Source organism: Pelmatolapia mariae, linkage group LG14 (assembly GCF_036321145.2).
Source record: "Pelmatolapia mariae isolate MD_Pm_ZW linkage group LG14, Pm_UMD_F_2, whole genome shotgun sequence".
In the NCBI taxonomy this organism is placed as follows: domain Eukaryota; kingdom Metazoa; phylum Chordata; class Actinopteri; order Cichliformes; family Cichlidae; genus Pelmatolapia; species Pelmatolapia mariae.
Window position 1 is genome coordinate 16,487,912 of NC_086239.1, and position 19,564 is coordinate 16,507,475.

The 19,564-nt window shown below is 41.2% G+C and overlaps 1 protein-coding gene across 6 annotated transcripts in view; it reads left to right on the forward strand.

Annotated features, from left to right (window-relative positions):
• Positions 1-17,284, forward strand: part of fli1 (Fli-1 proto-oncogene, ETS transcription factor) — a 30,743-nt gene extending 13,459 nt beyond the window's left edge. For 5 of the 6 annotated variants that reach the window (XM_063493548.1, XM_063493549.1, XM_063493550.1 and 2 more), the window contains 5 exons: positions 6,507-6,575; positions 12,420-12,479; positions 12,878-12,937; positions 13,788-13,835; positions 13,990-17,284. In XM_063493548.1, coding sequence (XP_063349618.1) covers positions 6,507-6,575; positions 12,420-12,479; positions 12,878-12,937; positions 13,788-13,835; positions 13,990-14,519 — 767 coding nt within the window. In that variant the 3' untranslated portion in view covers positions 14,520-17,284. The remainder of the gene's footprint in view (positions 1-6,506; positions 6,576-12,419; positions 12,480-12,877; positions 12,938-13,787; positions 13,836-13,989) is intronic. The other variant, XM_063493553.1, reaches the window with a different exon arrangement.
• Positions 17,285-19,564: the final 2,280 nt, after the last annotated feature.

The window sequence follows — 19,564 nt, forward strand, 5'->3', positions numbered from 1 at the left end:
AATGCCATGCTGTGCTTCGTTTTCCTTACTTTCTTTGTTTGTGCCTAAACCTGCATCACCATCCACATTTGCCAAAGGGTGAAAGTCATTTAGTTTTTTTTCTAGTTTTTGATTCGAAGTGTGAATGAAAATGACCTCGTTTGCTCAGCATGAAAGAAAAAAAAGGATGTCACCTTTTTTCATTCACACTATGCTTGCATTACTAAATAAACAATGAAATTACTAATTTCTCTACGATAGCTAACACGTCTAAAGCACAGCATAGAAACCAAAAGGGTTTCTTTTCCCCTCTCCAGATAACCATCATCAACCTCCCCCACTACACTTTTATACCACATGGCCCACAGAAAGATGAAGCCCAGGTGCATTGCCTCAGGAATCACGCTAGGCTTGTATGTCCAGAGCAAAGAAAAGAAAGTTGATCTGCAATTTGCAATGGCGGCAGCTAAATTTGACCCCCTTACCTTTGAAGAATATCTCGCCTTAATCCCCGCTTCATATGTTTCTGTGAGGAAGTGAAGCCAATTTTCTGATGCGGTATGCAAATGACATTTTAATATAAAACGTAACATCTGGTGAGGCTCTGGCTTGAATACATGCAGCGTGGTGTCGAGTTCGCATGCTAAATATCAGCCGTGTGCTATAAAAATTAGCAAACGAGTGGCGCGATTGATGCACGTGTAGGGAACGGTCTGTCCCCATCTTTAAAAAGTTTGGATACTGTAGAATAGTTAGAGCTGCTTGTGCCGTGGCTGCAGAATATCACGGGCAGCACACTGGGTGGAGTGACTGATGGCTTGACTAAATTTAACATTACTCTCAAAAAATTGCGATGGGCCTCAATGTGATGTAATGGGAACTGTATTTTGTGGGTGTCAACAGTTTTCTCTATGCACTGCGTCTGGGCAGAGAGAGATGCTTGTCATGAGTATAACAGCCTCATTGTGCAGCGGTGCAGCGGGTGGATCTGTCTGACCGCCACTGGGCACACTCTGCAGAGCAGTTTTCATTATGGCCAATGGCTGTGGGACTTAGCCACGGCTTAGGCGTGCTGCATCACGATTTTGCCCCTTTTTTCTTTCTTTCTTTCTTTCTTTTGTGTGCTTTGGAGACAGAAAAGATGTCTTGGGAATCCTCTCCACTTGCCAGCTGAAATTGCTTTGTATTAATTCCTAACAATCAGCGAAATGGACGCTCCCTTTCCTGAGCTGAGTAACCCGTTTTAGGGCAGCTCGCGGACGATGCAAGCGGGGTTAAGTGCTGATACTCTACCTGCATTACACATACAAAATTTTCTGTCTATTACAAATGTGATACAAATATCCAAAGCAGATCAGGCACTGAACACACTTTAGCCTACCAGCTTTCTGTTGCAAAGCGCCTATCATGTCCTATTGCACAGTTTTTCATCTTATGTGGGACTTGCACAGATTTTACAGCTAGTGCATGGTTATACCATTTCGCTGCCTAAATCAAAAAGAGTATTTCCAGTTGTGAGACCATCTCCTGCCACGTGCCACGTATGAAAACATCAGATGGCATCCTGATTCTGTTGATACTGTCCGGAGCTCAAGTGTGAAAACAGTTTGTGAGCAAAGGAAAGGGGTCAAGGTTTTATGACGACCCTCACGGGGTGATAATTTAGAAATGAAAGGCTTTCTCTCGTCTCCCCCCACAGCACAAACAAACACAATCAGAGACTAGGAGTAACCCTGTCCAGAAAATAGACCTCTGTTTTCACTCACAAGAGCTGGAGTTGGGACTAGTTTCCAGGAGGCAGAGAAACAAAGAGAAAAGGGGAAAGGCTCAAGCAAGCCCTGGAAGTATTAGTGATTACAGGTCATGTGATCTGATTCACTGAATCTTTTCATTATCACTCCCCATCCTACACCCCCCCAAAAAAATAAATAAATAAAAAATAGATGGTCCAGAGGGATACTGCAATCATTTCATACACATCTGTGTGCACCATATGTGTGATTGGTTCTGTTTATTGAACCTCTGATTAACATTCCTCAGAGTCATTAGACCCTGTATGTACACTTGGTGAAGGGCGGGAGACGCATTTCCACACCCTACAGCCATACCATAACAAAACATTCCTGCCACGTCACACACACAGAAATACCGCTCAGACATCCATACTGGCGCAACCGCTGGCACAACGTGAACATCTGTCTGGCTTCCCAGCTGCTTACAGTAACAAGGGTAGTTGCCCGTGCATTATTTTGGCCTCGTTGTTGGTCACTTATCCAGATTTTCATAAGTGATGGCCGCCCACACCCCAATGTGCTTTCAATTTGGGGCGCAATTTGAGAATTTGTTCAAATTAGTCTGTCAGGGAGGGGACTGCTGACTGTTTGCTTTATCGCACCCATGTAGGTCGGTTTGATACCACATGTGCTGGAAACGGAGCAGAGCACCAAACCTCAGACAAGGAGAGACTGTATCTTCTGACACATAGAGATGCGAGGCGGAGAGAGAAGGGAGGAAGAGGGGGGAGAATTCAAAAACGAGGGGAGGGACTGAGGAGACAGAACAATCCAAAGAAGCATGTGAAGGAACATAATAGTAGGAGTTAGATTAAGAAATATGTCACTGACAGATAGGGTTGTTGCTTGAGGACAAAAACAGGAGTGTGTGTAAGCAAGAAAGGCAGTTATAGAAAGGGAGTGCAAAATTTAAAAAAAGAAGAAAGAAAAAAATTTGATGGCTGAACTATTCCTTTTTGTTTTTTTGCGAAGAGTGTGGAAACGGTCCGAGATGGTCATGATTGAGTGCCATTGGAGAATAGCAATAGTTCTGTTTCCCAGCTGTCGCCGTTGCTTGTGTGTCTGGATGGATTTACAGCGAGGGAGTCCAGAAGGAGAGAGAGAGAGCGAAAGAGAGAAGGAGAGAGAGAGAGTGATAAGTCTGGGCTTCTGCACTGCTGCTGCTCGCTCGAGAGTGGGGGACATTCTCGAGCCCTCAATAGTTTATACAGACCATAAACATCTGGGCTCGCAGGCTGAGTAGGGAAAAAGGAGGTCTGGAGAACTCTCTCTCTCTCACACACACACACACTCTCTCTCTCTCTCTGTCTTTCACTCTCTCCTCTTTCTCCCCTCACAACATTTTTATTGAGCTCCCCTTGCATTAGTTCTTTCTATTGGCAGATTATCACTGGTGCAGAGGGGCTCAGCAGGCTGGCTCTGCGCCTTTTGCCGTTTGCTGTCTGCTGTTAGCCACCATTATAGTGCAGTCTGCGGCTGCTCACTCAACTGCTGGGGTTCGGCCACTTAGCTTCGCAGGAATTTATGTCTATATCACATTAGCATAAGTGGAAGTGGATAATAAGCAGTTGCTATTCGTGTAAACACTGAGATGAGCCTAGCTGTAATTGAAGCGAGATGTAGATAATAATTGTAAGTTTCCAGTTAAGAATACTGATGTCAGCCAGTTCTGCATATCTCGTTTTATAGTCCTGTTTTTAACATTAATGCTAATTGTTTTAAGTGATTTATATTTTTCCATCATATCTTGGACTGGTAACTGCATGATTGCAGCATATAAACTGTGGTCAGGATATTGTTAAAGCTAAGAATAGTGATTAAACATTTCTGAACATTTCACCTCTCACTTGTCCAATCAGATATGAGAGCACTGGATCCAGATCTCTCTAACGTTTCTAAATGGATAATTTGATGTTTGCGCCCATTTCACGCAACAAACTATCAGATATGTGAAGGTGTGTGGAGGGAGGCAGGGTTGGATTGATATGTTATAGCTATTTTTGGCCCTTTTTTATGACTATAAATACCTTCAAGCGGAGTCTGTCTAAAAGTGTTGACCATTAACCAATAAACACTTTCACTTTCATACATAATGGAACATTTATAACCATTCTCTGGATCATTGGCAGGATGGGATGTAATCTTGGTGTCAACAAGATTAGTTTGACCTTTTTCCCACCAACACAGTGCCTCTGTCTAAGTCTAATCTAGTACTAGTCCCAAATATTTTCACTCAAAAAGGACTGATGCTGCTAGGCCCAAAGCTGAACACCCTGATTTCAGTGGCTGTGGGCAAGAATTTCAGTTTGTAGATGCAACCCAAAGATTGCATCCACCATGGTTATATTCTAATGGAAAACATTTAACATTTTGCTATTTGACTCTGAAAGGGCATCACTGCAGAACTGGCTCCACATGAGCACTGGGACCAGAACTAGAACTATGTTGATGGAAAAGAGGCACTTGTCAGTCCATCAATTCATAACAGCCTCCACATAAAAAAACCTTTTGTCTGCACAACAATACATGTGCATTTGATACTACCTGTTTTACCAGGGGTTTAATAAAGAACCCGTATAACTCTTCAGTTGGCAGACTGGTTTGGTAGCTTGAGGCGGTCTCGAAGTGTGGGCAGGAACTTCAATCTGTGCCCAACACAAATGTAATTTAATGAGAAGAGTGTTTTCTTTTTCTTTCAGTTACTTGCGAACAGTGCCATCTTGAAAGGAGGGTTATAAGTTAAAAAAACAATTCCAATACTTTGTAGTGGAAGACTCAGAAATGCCTCATATGAAATATGAAGCCAAGCAGCAGCGTTATCCAGTACAACTAAATGGGATGGCTGAAACTTATGTGCCCCCCTTTATGTGGCAAGGTGCCTAAAACAGGGTGACTGGGGACCCTGAGTTTGTTGACAAAGCTCAGACCACATGTTGAGCCAATGGTATCGTATAGCTATACAGAATAAACAGCACAGGGGGCTTGCCAGAGGTCCTACACGGCACTGTACAAGGCTTTAGAAATATCGATCAATATTACGTGCACGTCAGGCGGCGCTTTCGTGAAACCAAACAGTCATACGAAGGAGAGAAAAGAAAACTGTTTGCGGGTGTTATGTAATCTTACAGAGTCTGAAGCAGATGTGATTGGAAAGGGAGAGCAAGAGAATGAGGGTCTCAAAGCTTGAACACTGGCCAGTCCTCCCACTGCGCTGTCAGATTACCGGGATGTGTTTGTTTTCGAAGAGAGGAAGAGGCCATCCAAATAAATAGGCAGCCCAGCCAAGGCTCCCTTCACCAAAACCGTCAGCTGTGGTGTTTCTCTAGCTCGCTCTCACTCACTCACTCAACCCTCCACTCGCTCTCACTCTCTCCCATACAGCAGTCCCGAATTTCTCTGTGGGATGGTTTGAGGTTTTCTTAGCAATGCTGCCTGTTTGCCTGTCTGGGTCAGACCACATATGTGGCACACAGTAGGAAAAGGGTTAACAGCCCCTTCCTCCTTCCTCCATCCCCTCTCTGTTCCTCGTTCTCTTACACCCTCTCCCTCATTCCAGAAGTCGGTGCTTCGGAGGCTCGTTTGCCCCTGTGAGCTTACGCTCTGCGTGTGGAATTATTTTTGTACGGGGGAGCTGCGTTTGATTGCCATGCAGGGACCCTTCCTCATACAATGGCTCCCCTGTTCTGAGGCCCCCATCCTTCTAAACTAGACCCAGAGCCTTGGGGGTGCTGTGGAGTATAGGTGGAACTGGGAGGGGTGGGGACATTTGGAGGGTTAGAATACATTTGTGGAGCACCCCACATTACCCCACAGCCACCACTCTCCCCCCTTAAAAAAAACAGACCCCTAGTCTGCCACTATGAGGCCCCAACCCACCACCAGCAGCACAGCACGTTAGTCGAGGACCTTGCATTGAATCTTAAGATCACAGACTTTCTGGATTTTTCTTTTTCCATTTGTACTTTAGCTCATTTCTCAGATTTCTCTGCACCACCCCACCAGAAAAGGTACGGTCCCTACTCAGCAACTTGCTGTTGCTGGCTCAGTGCTATATCTTGTCTACACTCTCCATGTAGTAACTGCTCTCGTGTTTTCTCTGTGCATTTTTGGGTCTGTTTTTCCACTCACTGATTTATGCCTGGGGGCAGCTAAAATTAAGAGAGCATTTTGGTGCCGCCCAGGGTGCCTGTGTAAGTGGAGGAATGCAGTGCAGAGTTCTGCTCCATAAGGTGAAATGAACAGGCAGCCATACAAGGACTCTTAACTCACTGTCTTGCTTTATTCAGGGGCAGTGGTTCCAGTTAAAATGTTGACATACTACAGGGCTTCCCCACCACTATTCAAAGGACAGACTGTGTGCTGGGTTTGCTTTATTTGAGACTAGAGTTCTTTGTCATTAATTAGCTTTCCTTTTTTAAAAAAAATAATAATTTAAGAGCAAAAGGTACAGAAGTGATCCAATGAAAATGGCTTCAGTGGCATGCCATAGGTATCGAGCTGAACCTTCTACTGCCACCTGCTGGGAGTATTAGAAATTTGAGCTTTTTGTCACTCATACAAAAAACCTCTCATAGCAAATGCAGCAAATTTCAGTTCAAATTAAATATATTCTGCACGTATTCCTCAAGATTATTTATTCTAAAGTAAACACTTTATAAAGCAATGAAGACTCTTTAATTGTTTAAAAAATCCAACAAAAATAATCTTACCATGCTCTCTTCTGTCTCATTGCAGGTAGCTCATCATTATCCTACAATACAACATCTCACACAGATCCATCACCACGCCTGGCTGCCAAAGAGGGTAGGGAAGTTTAGAAATTTTCTGTGCATTTCTCACCACATATTTAGAGTTGTTTTAAATGCTGTATACAGACTGAACAAGGTGGGAATGGTGCAACCAAAGCTAAAGGTGATCGTGTAAGGCAAAAATATAAAATGCCCAAACCTGCAGGCTTCGCATGAAGAAAAGCACACACATGTGAGAACAAACGTCACTTAACAAAAAGGAAGCACAATGCAGCCACCGATTGTTTCTGATGAAGCTCTGGGCAAGTACACCTTTTGTTTTGAGTCAGGCTGCTATTGCTATTTGGGACTACTACCTGAACCCGAAGAATAGAGGCATGTTAACAATAAAACAAAAGCAGAGTGCTGATGAGTTCTTTCCATAGCAGCGGGAGCATGAACAGACTGTAAATGTAGTAATTATGGAAAGAATCTATGTGAATGAAGCTGTTTACTGGAAGGACGGGCAGCACAGACAGGTGCCCGAGCAACAATGTGCTTGGTAAACATGACAGAAAGGGGCTGATTGGCTGCTTTAGACTAGACTAGAGGGGAAATAGGGGTTACATGTGTGAGTCTCTGATGAGTGAAATAGTGGCAGAAATCATGATAAGAGGTTAAGGGGACACTACACATAAAATATGCTATTGTAAGACAGTGTCCAGCAGCACTGAGACCCTTTGACTAATATATGTAGATATATATAAATATATATATATAGCTTTTAATGAAAATCAAATGATAGTAGCCATTTTCAGCTATTTTATGTAAAACGTAGGCTTTAACATAAACTGTCAGCTGGTTTTATTAAGAGATTTAGTGGTTAAGGAACCAATGTCTGATTAAAAACAATAGTGAAAATGGCTTTTTTTTAAAAATGTTACCATACAAGCAGCTTGGTGTTCTCCACATCTTAATCTGGCCAAATTTTAAAGGACACAATGGACTAATTGAATTAGCGATACATTTTTAATAAAGCAGAAGAGGAGCGGTCAGAGGGACCAGTTCTAGTGTGCTAAGCCGAGAACAATGCCCCAAGCAGCTCAGAATGACGGTCCTTTTCCTCCCGATACCTTTTTTCACCCTACAAACACTGGTGTGCTGACATGGTTCAGACAGGCGATAGCTTCGTATCTGTTTAGAAAAAAAAGAAAAAACTACACATCCTTCACATAGGCTATATGGTGTCACCACCAGAGTCGAGAGAAAAGACTGCAATAACAATGATAGCCTTGCTAACAGGATGAGAGGCCCTATCAAGGCAGCAGCAGAGGAAATGCTAGGTCTGATAAGTGTCAGAGAATGCTCTCTGCCTCTCGCTCTATCTGCCCCATTGGTGAGAGTTCCAGGCCACGTAGTGGTTCTCGCCCAGCTTCATACTAATAGGCCATTGGGCAGGCCAGATAAGATTCTGCTCGGTCACCCCCCGACCTTGGTCTTCCTGATTCTCAGCTCCAGGTATTTGGACTGGCAGGAATAGAGGGTCACTCCCATCAGCAGCATTTCCCTTTCTCAAGAGGTGATTTCTATTAAGTGCTCCTGTAACACTGCCTTCCTCTAACTGTGGCCTAAAACTCTGGCCTTAAGTAGAACACTTGTAGCATTTAAAACATGCTAACTTATCCAAATTAAGGAAATACAACAGTGTTTTTGCTCGCAAAAGTGTTACTTTCGTGCAGAGTTTCTGCTTCGGCAATAAAAGATGCGTTGCTTCAGGAGAAGCCTTTATCAGCGTTTGCTCAGATCAGCACTGCCAGATGTTCCACTTCATATTGCCTTTCGAGAGCAGTCAAATACCATACAGGCTCTTTGGGGTAGAGTAAGCACGAGCATACAGCAGGAGACAACCCTTAATCTACCCCAGACTCTGCGGTGTAAAATGCAATGTTATGAATAAAAGAGAGCATATAAAACACGGAATGCAGCAGCTATGAAAGGACTCGTGCGCGCCGATGTGTGTGTGTGGCTCTCTCAAAGTCTGCGTATGCTATTTGCCTGCTGATCGGCTTGTAAGTATGGGTTTCCTGCATACCTTACTAGTGTGATATATATATATATATATATATATATATATATATATATATATATATATATATATATATATATATACATATATTATACTATGCCTTTGCATATCTTTTGGACGTGGACTGCATTATTCATGAGTGTAAGAGTTATAGGGTGTTGCTGGGAATTAGACATCATGTGGTTGTTACAAGTAAACACCTACACTTCTAGTTGTAAACTACTTTTTTTCCCCCAGATTGATTTTTTTGTTTTTGTTTTCTCTTTTGTGGTTTCTGATCTATTAGCACAGCAATAAAATGTCGAAATGTTCTAAAAGCATTCATATCCTCCCCTGCCATGTTGAGGAAAGATGATTCACCTTTTGAAAAGCATTTCCTCTGGTGCCAAGTCAAAGGCAAAAACAGCTTGAAATGCTTCATTACGTGCACAAACCATCTCAGATTTGTGTTTTTTCAAATGCTCACCTTGCTCTGTGCTAAATATAATGTAAGATAAACTGCGGACTTGGAAGTGAAAACGTTTAATGTTGCGAAGATGTTCCCCCTTTTTTTTTTCTTTGATGGTTTTCTGTTCCAGTGCACCCACTGTCTCCTCGCTGTGTCTAACTCCTGTACTTTGCCATCATTCTCCTCCTCTTATGGCTCCTTGCTCACACAGATGGCTTTTAAAGCACCTGTATTATGGGTATTAAAAAAGTTTACCCTGTCTGGGTTTCTCTCCTTGGCTCGGACCCTGGGTTAAAAACAGTCCACAGCTCCACTCTCTCTTTTTCTCCACTCATTCTCTATCCCGCTCCCGTTGCTCAGTTGCTCTTTCTCTCCCAGCCTACTTGCTGTCTTTCTTCTTCCCTCTGTGTCTCTCTCTCTTTCTCTCTCTCTCTCTCTGTCTAGCACTCGGGCCTTGTTTTGACTAACTGGTCCTGCAGTTGAAGTCTCCCAGGAGCGTGCACCACACCCGAGACCAGAGTGGAAACTGGCTCAAGTCGCAGTCAGAGCGAGGCCTGGAAAAATGAAGGCGGGAGAGGGGGGTGGGTGGTGAGGGGTGAGGCGGCTCTGTGTGTGCACAGTCGAGTCTACGTTTGTGTGGTTGCCCCCCCAAACCGCCGTGCATTGTGATTCTTCCTCCTTCTGCATGTTCACTTTCACTCAATCAATGAAGCTAAAACTTAATGCACAGTAGTAGTGAAAAGTGTATTTGCTGAGATTTTTCTTTGGCCAGAGAAAATTGTTTTGGTGGCAGATGCTACCAACCACTCAAGGTGTCTTAAGGCAGAAAACACACCCAAATAACACAACACCCCTCTTCTTCTTCCACAGCTAACAGTAGCTGAGTTTGCAGCCATTGTTTTCTTTCCAGATTCCAAAGTTGTGTTTTGTCTGACTCTTTTTTTCAACATATTTCTGTCCTGATTTTCTTCTTCACTTCTTTCTCTTCTGTACCTCTTTTGTGCTTTTATACCCTGACCGTAATTTGTCTGCTTCTCAGTACGTCTTTCTGCGATTTCCTCACTTCCACTCTCATCTCTCTCGTTCATCTGTGCCTCTCCCCCACCATCTCCTAAACCCCCTCTGCACGTAGATGGAGGTAACCCCGTCGTGTTTTTTCGGGGTGGTGGTGGTGGTGGTGGAGGGACTGGCGGTGAGTAGAGGGGAAAAAAGGGCCAGTAAAACAAAGAGAGGTTGTCTGCAGGCGAAGCAGGCAGGAAACGCAAGTCTCTCAGGACTCTCCCCCAGTCACTGCTCCTTGGCTATCCTGCCAGCCCACACCAGATTGAACCTGACAGCCCCGTTGAGCCACAGCAGCCCGCTTGTTATTTATCCCTCCTCTCCCTCTTTTTGTCTTTCTCTCCTCATATACTGTCTTTTCTTTTATTCATTTGATCGTGTTCCAAATTCTTTTCTTGTTGCGAGCTCATATATGTTTAGCTTCATGCATCTGCCGTTGTTAACTCTGCAGGGGACACAGAGACAGGGACAACCTCTCTTGTTTGCAGATTGTAACGAGTCCTTTGCTGAAGCATTTAAGGTTAAAAGTTGATATGATAGAACTTAGTGAAGAGAAGAAGAGGTCCCTGAGCAGCAGGAAGCTTTCCCATTTGAGGATATTTTGCTAGTAAGGGAAGGGGAAAGCCAGGCAACAAAACATTCTTTGAAAGCAGAGCAAGACACATAATTGAGTTTAAAGTTTTAATCTTTATATTTTCAACATGAATATAAAATGTGTTTAAAAAGAAAAATAACTAGAACCAGCCAAACTTGGGAAACGTTGTTTGTTCGCTGTAGTGAGAAGTTGTGCTAAGATGAAATAATCATTTGATGTGGAATGTGTCATCATTATTTATTATAAGGAAAACACAGATGCTAACATATTCTTGTCCACTGGAGGGCAGTGCAGCACAGTGTGTAGAAATGTCTGTCCGTGTAGTGAAGCCGATGATGCACAATTTAATGTCACTGGATGTTTTGTTTCTTGGTTTAGTTTGGTTTTTTCCCACTTGGACTATATGAGGTAATATGGGTCAAGATGCTATAACCAGAACATATTTTAAAAAAAGCCAGGCACACTTACAATAATTACTTGATAATGTGTGATTTTTCCCATAACTGAAATCTACAGACTTAGAAAAACACAGGAAATTAGACTAAAATGAATTTAATAGTTTTATGTTTTTAATGACTGATATCTTGCAAGGATCTGATGAAATGGAAATGGAAGTAAATTTGCCATTACTTGTCAGACAAATCTAAGTCAAAGTTAACAAAGTCACAGTTTAATGTCATCAGCTCTATACAAGCATGAAGAGAGATGAAATTGTGTTCAGTTGTTTTCACTTTAATCAGCATAGGAATTGTCTCAGATCTTTACAAAAACCAGCACACAGTCTTAAAAAGGATCAATTCAGCATCTGATTTATCAAACAAGAAATTCCAACAACTAAAGATTCATCCCACACTGATGGGAAATGGAATTGCCTCTTGACCTTCTAGCAGCTTGCTACTTCCTACAACATCCCCTGTCATCGCCATTGCACCATCTCTATCTGCTGCCTTCTGGGAGCAACGCTGCTGACAAAAAAAAAAAAGTTGGCCGATCACAATAACACCGTTGAGCGCTACTCAGCATAAAGCACGTCTGGCCGCAGCGCTCATCATATTTTCCCCTCGTGTTCTGACAATTGTTTGAACTGTTTTACTCCATAATAATACAAACCATCAAGGGTGCTGGCCAGGTGCACTCTGAGTATACAAGGGTGTTCACTGCCAGAGGAACGACACAGCCTCTGTTTTATCTGTTTGTGTCAGAGTGATTGATTGTTACTGGAAGCTGTCCAGCTTCACACTCGGTTAGTTTGAACCACAGACACACACACAGCAGGTAGAGCCCATGGAAACCGGGCCAGTTTGGCTGTTTGTCAAGGTTTCGTGAAAGCCGCATGTGTGGGAAGAGAGGATGATAGTGGATATCATGCACATGTATTGTCTTTGTGTGTGTCTCTGTTGTACGTTAATTTGCATCAGTCCCTTTCATTTGTGGTCGGGGTGTTGCAAGCTCTTTAACCAACTGTATTCTCTGTAAAAGATTGTGCCATCTACATTTTAACCACCGCAGCAAGCCAAACAAAACCACATTTCCATGTCCAGATATCCTGTGAAGAACATTTTAACGATGTTTTGATGGATTTATTAATGCCCTAACTGTTGGCCAGCTGTAATTGTTAGGATTGGCTTGTGCACCATGGTATTCTATGAATTGTACTTAGCATGTTAAAAAAAAAACAGTAACTGTTTTCCTATTGAAACTTTGTCTGTCCTTTTGTCTTTGTTGTTGTTAGACCCTTCATATGATGCTGTACGGCGGACAGGCTGGTCCAACAACATGCACAGTGGCAAAGGTGAGGGCACACAAATCATCAATAATCTATTTAGTTTTTTCACTGAACAGTAATGGTAAGTATGAGTGGAGCAACTTACTGAGCAGGGGCATGATTCGTGACAAACCCAATCATTTGTTATGGGGTGGAGGTTAAATAGTTTTCAAATACCCTTTAATGCAACTCTGCAGCATGCTAGCAGCCCTTCCAGAATCCACAGAGAGTCTAGACATGTGGGACAGCCTCCTAAAGATTACACTCGGCCAAAAGAAGCCACTCATACCACCAGCTACTGCCTTATTTACTTTGGACCACTGCTGACATTCCTTTAAGATGTGTATATTGGTTATCTGCAGAGCACCCCTACTGATGTTTTCTGTGTCTCTCTTGTCCCCCACTTATTCCATTTCTCTCTGCAGGCTCGCCAGTGGTTACTCAAAATGTGACCAAGTCCACTGAGCAACCCAGAGCTCAGCCAGGTACTGGCTTACTTGGTGTCTTTCTTGACCTACTTAGTATAAGCACAGACTCAAATCCGAGTCATACCAGCTTCTCTGTTGTGCCGCTTGTTCTGACAGATCTTTCTTTTAGTCTTTCTGTTAACAGTCGAGACAGTGAAGCATAATCACTCCGTGTTTATCATAGCATTATCTATTCTAAGATCCTGGTATTTTGTGTTTATTTACTCGACTGATTCTGCTAAAAGCTTCTCTTTAAATCCTCCAGCCTTAAGCAAAGTGTTTACTGACACTTACCAACAAGTGTAGTTGTTTCTTCTGCTTGCTTTATTATTTGACAAACTTCAGCGTGTAATGCTAATTTGTTTTGTCAGTGTTGCTGTTAGTTGTGTTTACTTCATTTCAAATGTAATGCCATGAAAAAGCTATGAAAAGTGAAATTGTATCGATTCATCGAAATCCACCTATTTGAATGGTTGATTCATTTGTTATGGATACTAGCATGATAGGATAGATACTTTAGAGTATCTACAGACTAAGTTCAGTGTGTCATGCACTATGACAATTATTTGAAGTTGAAAGGTGTATTTTATTGTATCAACTAATAATTGTGGAAAGTAAATATCATAATGATTTATTTGTCATTGAAATGTGTTTAGAATTTGAAAATTAATGATGAATCATTTCATAAATCATGAAACATAATTTATGGTATGGGTAATGGTATCAGCAGTACTGGCCCTGTATTTACTTGGTTTTACTTGATACCAAGTAAATTTTGGAGATAATCCACAGAATCTGCAGTATCGCACAGCACTAATTGCCATAACACTAGTTGTGATGACTCATAAAGCTCTCCTTTTGCCCACAGACCCTTACCAGGTTCTGGGTCCCACCAGTAGTCGTTTAGCCAACCCAGGTAAGTCTCTCAGCATAGCCAGGTTTTCAATTCAGCAGCTGTAAAAACACACTTTCTCCAAAACCTTTGAACAGCAATGTTAGTATCTAACTGTGCTTCCAGATGGATGAGAAAGCAACCATGCCTGAACGTTTGCTCTTGTGTTGTCCAATAGGCTCAGGTCAGATCCAGCTGTGGCAGTTCCTCCTGGAGCTCTTGTCGGACAGTGCCAATGCGGGCTGCATCACTTGGGAGGGCACCAATGGCGAGTTCAAGATGACAGATCCAGATGAGGTGGCGCGACGCTGGGGTGAGCGCAAGAGCAAGCCCAACATGAACTACGATAAGCTGAGCCGTGCGCTGCGCTACTACTATGACAAAAACATCATGACCAAAGTGCACGGCAAACGCTATGCCTACAAGTTCGACTTCCATGGCATCGCTCAGGCGCTGCAACCGCACCCGACCGAGTCCTCTATGTACAAATACCCCTCGGACCTAGCCTATGTGCCTTCCTACCACACCCATCAGCAGAAGGTCAACTTTGTATCCCCGCACCCTCCATCCATGCCAGTCACCTCCTCCAATTTCTTTGGACCCACTGCTCAGTACTGGAGCTCGCCCACTGCAGGCCTCTACCCCAACCCAAATGTTCCTCGCCATCCTAACACGCATGTGCCATCCCACCTGGGTAGTTATTATTAAAACCACCCTTTCTGATCATCCACCATCCCTTGATCCTCGCCTGGCCCACACCATTTGCTGACATGCACTCTCAATGATGCCAAACCAATGAAGACTAAACTGACAGAGGTATTTTGTCCTCTGAAGAAATTTGATCCAAAATGATGGATGATTAAACTAAAGGATTTTTTTTGTATGATTATATAAACAACTGGATATTAAGGTCCAAAAAATGGAATACTACTTACCTTTAAATGGCTACCAAGTTGTTGTTTTTTTTTTTTATGATTTATGGACATTTATCTGAGTTTCATGTGCCTTTTCCTTCCTCCTGAAAGCTGCACCTACAGTAGCTGCAAGTGGGTGTTCAAGAAGCTTCCTAAACCAAAGCCTGAAGACAGAAGATAACCCGCAAGTCTGTCTGCCTCATCTTCCCTTTACAGTACCAGACATGGGCCTATTACTTATGGGTCTCAAAAAGCATCATTCTCAGTATGTACCTTGTCCTGTAAAGCATCTGCCTTTTCCATTCATCTAAAGCCTTGACAGGATTTCTTATTCCCACTACATCTAACCTTCTGTTTTGACTGTCTATGTTTTTTTGGTCTGTTAATCTGCATGTTTTCATGTGTGTGTGTGTGTATGCATGTGGAGAGTCTTCTGGAATTCGCTGGACAAGAAGGAGCTCTCATTGAGGTGGACTTTTCTCAGCACTGAATAAAATTTGGCAACTGGAATATGCCATTCACTATGCCATTTAACTTATCCTCCAAACTGGAAGGCTAGAGAAGAGTTGAATGCAGTTAAGAGGGAAGCGCTGTATGTTTTTGCTGATTTGGGTCAATTCAGTTGCTTAAAATGTTTTCTTGTGAGTTGTTTGCGGCGTTTGAGCTAGGCTAAGTGTTGACTCGATTGTGCCAGGAAAGCTGAGTCAAGATATAATTGCAGTAATTTGTTACAATAATTCAACGTAGGTCAGATGTTTTCACTTGGGGCCACACATTAGGCTATTAAATGTTTGCAGAGTCTTCGCATTTTTCAACCGTGTCATTTCCAGATGTGTTGTCGCTCGACCGTGTCAGTATTAATGTGAATGTCTTCTGGTTTGTGAATTTTTTTAAAAAAGGGATACCCTTTGGCAAAAATCTAAATTTGTCAGAAGTATTCATTTTTATTTTTAAACGTTTGATGAAAAAAAAAGTAATTCCTTCACACTTGAGATCATGGATATAGAACACGAACGTGCCTTTTTGCAGATGTGGTCATGTTGACGTGTAGATGTTATCAACTGCCATTTGGTGGCTATTTATTTTCTATCCAAAATTGTCTTAAATGTTCTTCTATTTTGAATATGTGCTGTCCTGAAAATCCTGCCATGCTTTAACTGCTGATTTTGTAGTTTTTTTTACCATATTTTGTCTATTCATTAAAGATGAGACAGCACTTCATCTTAAAGTGCGCGCAATGAATTATCACACCACAAATCTGACAATTTTGGACTTTGAAATGGACTCTGACAGTAAAAGCTGCCGTGGTGTCTCTTTACTCTTTGTAGGCCAGTCACGACCATATAGGTCAGCACAGTAGATGTGGCTATGCATCAAGTCATGTTAATAGACAGTTAAGTTGCATTTTTTTTTTTTACCAGGGCTGGATCCTAATTTGAGAGTAACATGTGTGTCTGAATGTTAGTTTCTCACTGATCGTAAAGCCCAGCTAAATGCACATGAATCTCAAGTCAGGATTTCATTACCACAATGTAAGAAGACATATCCATCTTCAGGTGTTCAAAGCTGTTAATATCGGAAGTATTCCTTTAACGTAACTGAGAATGGACACTTGAATATAAATTACCTGGGAACTTTATCAAAGAACAAATCCGATAAAGTATGACGAGACGAAGCAAAGAAATCCTCAGATTCGCAAGCGCTGTGCGTTTGTCAGACCTATTTTTTATTATTTTATAAGCATCAGTCAACTAGGCATTAAAGCAACTTACTGTATAAATTATGCAGAGTTATTTTCATATGTGACACAGTATTAAAAAAGTCAAGAAAATTAATACACGAGTTGACCTCGGTCAAAAATGCAAAACTTTTAAGTCCATTTCTGCTAGGTGGTTTGTTAAGCCTTTTAAGCGTTTTTATATCTGTACATTTGGGCAATACATTTTACCTTTTTGTTTTTTTGGTTTCTCTTTATTGTTATTATTTCTCAAGTTAGCTATAAAATCCTAAGTGCCATTAGGTGTAAACTATATTTTTGTGTATTCCCAAAACCATGAATGCCGCTTGAATGATAACCCGATGGCCGGGGATTCCTTTACTATATATGCAACGTGTGATCATGATGCCTTGTTTCCATTGCCAATCACTTTTCTTGCCAAATGACAGACTTTCAGGTATTTTATGCAAAATAATACTAACAGTATTATTATCCACGATTAATTTCTTTTGACGATTTATAACATTCAGTGAGCAAATTGAAAGGAGAATATGATTTGTAGTATAAAGAAATTATTCTAATGCACCCTGACTATTCATGTTTCACAAGCATTATCAATGAAAAGGGATCTCTGCTACTTCATATATGCAATGTATTTTGGATATCAAATATGTATATATATATATATATAAATATATATATATATATATATAGTGTATGTTTTACAATTAACCAATGTATTATTGTTATTATTGTCATTCCTGCAATGTATGAAGTAATACCTTTTGAAAAAGGGCTTTTGTATAGGAAAATGTGACAAAATAAATATTTTTACCTCTCAATTAATGCCCTGTTGCCTTTCTGTGGTTTCACCAAAAAGTGAGTGCTAATAAAAACAAAGGCTCAAAGAAACCGCATCTCTGAAAGCACAGTAGTGTAATCTTGACAGTAGCTTGCATAATTACACAATACATCTCCGTTTTGAGTTAGAATTTTTTTTTAAATATATTTTGCAGAGATGCATCTGAGTTTCATGTGCCTTGTTCATCCTCTTGAAAGATGCACCTACAATTGCAACTATTTACACACATTTCTTCCTATAGGTCAAAGTTAATGTGTTATATTTGTTTGTCATGGTGAAATCCAATCATTTATGCGTGCAGATGCAAAACTCCTTAGTTTTAATTAGGTCAGAGCAGTGTGAGACTTCTATGTGTCTTCATGGGTTTTCTGAAGGCAGCCTAAAATAATGTTTTTGGCAGTTAAATAGCATCTGTGCATGCTGTCTGTGTCAAACTGCAGCTATGTGGGAGCATACTGGCTAAAATGTATATAACAGGGAAAGAGAATTGCCATCAGTGTTGGTCAAGTTACTTGAAAAAAGTAATCAGTAACTAATTACTGATTACTTAAAAAAGTAATTAACTACTTAGTTACCTTTTGGTTACTTTTTAAAAACATTTACAACCTGAATAGGTAATAAAGAAATAGATCTTTCAGCCCAGTTCTACTTTTTCTACATAATCCATCATACAAAATGTAATCAAATGGAAAAAGGTTTTTTTTTTAAACTTGTTTTATTAGTTTTAATCTTTTAACTTTATGCATCAAGCAAAAATTTAATTATATGCAACATTCTCTGACTGGAAGAAATTTGTTTAACATTTAAACCTATTTTCTGCACATTCCAGCACATAAAATAAAATATTTTTTTGTGTTTACACTCACTCTTTCAAATAAATGCAAGTGAAACACAGCAGAAGATAAATAAAATCAAAGACTCAGCGGTCCTGTTGCTCTATTTTCACCTGTATAGCAGGCGGATGTTTGCCCTGGTGCAGGTGTGCCGCAGCGGTCAGTGGAAGAATCCGCGAGTTTGTCTGTGAATTTCCCATTCCGTGGTAGCGTACTCGGTGCTTGCTCGGAAGTAAAAAGAAGTTTTCTTCCCACGCAGTGAACAGCGGACGTTAATGTTTTTGTCACTTTTTACGGAATCAAACTCAAAGTAAGGTCAGTACTTCCACGCTTTAAACGCTACACGCTCATACTCTCTCCCGCACTCGATATATTATCCATTGTTGATCTGCACACAGCTGTTGCCACGAACGTCGCACTCGCTTACGTCATTGTCATGAGACACTCTCGCAAAAAAAATCACCGTTTTAGTAACGCAGTAACGCAGCGTGCTTACGGGAAAGTAACAGTAATCTAATTACCGTTTTTGCAATAGTAATCCCTTACTTTACTCGTTACGCGTTACTGCCCATCTCTGATCGCCATCACAGACATTTTTTTGTTTTTTTAAATTGAAATATCATTCTGGAGCATGTACCATCTTAATTTTTTTCTAGTAATTTCACTTATTGATTTGCAACATCATGTTCAGACTTTTACATGAGAGCCTGGGAACAGAGAGCTGCTCTGGGGTCTACCTTAATAATGAACTGTATGTGGTGCTGTTTCTCCAAATAGTGAATTTTGGTTTCATGTTCTGACCCTGAAATCTAAATAATGGTTTTGTAAACTCCCAGCTGTCATCTCGTGAATTCTTACGCTAGTTTGTCTTTTCCTTCCTGTTTGATGTCACAACTTTACACTGTGTACAGCTAAAACAGCCACAATAGAGGTTGGCACCAGTCACAGTATGTGCTTTGACCTTTTGTGATCACAAGTCCTTGTAAGGAGCTTTGATTCCTTCAGATGGACCGTAGAAACAGTAAAATGGCACAAACACTGTATTTTGGGTGAAATTTTTTTTTATTAATATCAACATTTTCTCTCTGAGAGAGAATACAAAAAGACATTACAAACACAAATGCATACTGTACTCAGTGCTGCACGCTTGTTTCCTAAGAACTTTGTTCTCTTCATTTAAAAAATACAAAGAAACAAACAAACAGAACAGACACGAAACTATATAAACTAGTGTTGAAAAGACTTGCGCCAGTACCCAACCATTTGCCTGTACCTCAGAATCTGAATAGTTAAGAATATTCCAATGGTTCAAGTTCATGTGTCAATTCTTCTACACGCTATGGCAGTACTTAAAGAAAACTTAAACTTTGGTGTTTTCTCACCAAAGGCCACAACATTGCTTCTTCAACTGCATTGTGAGAGTTAAA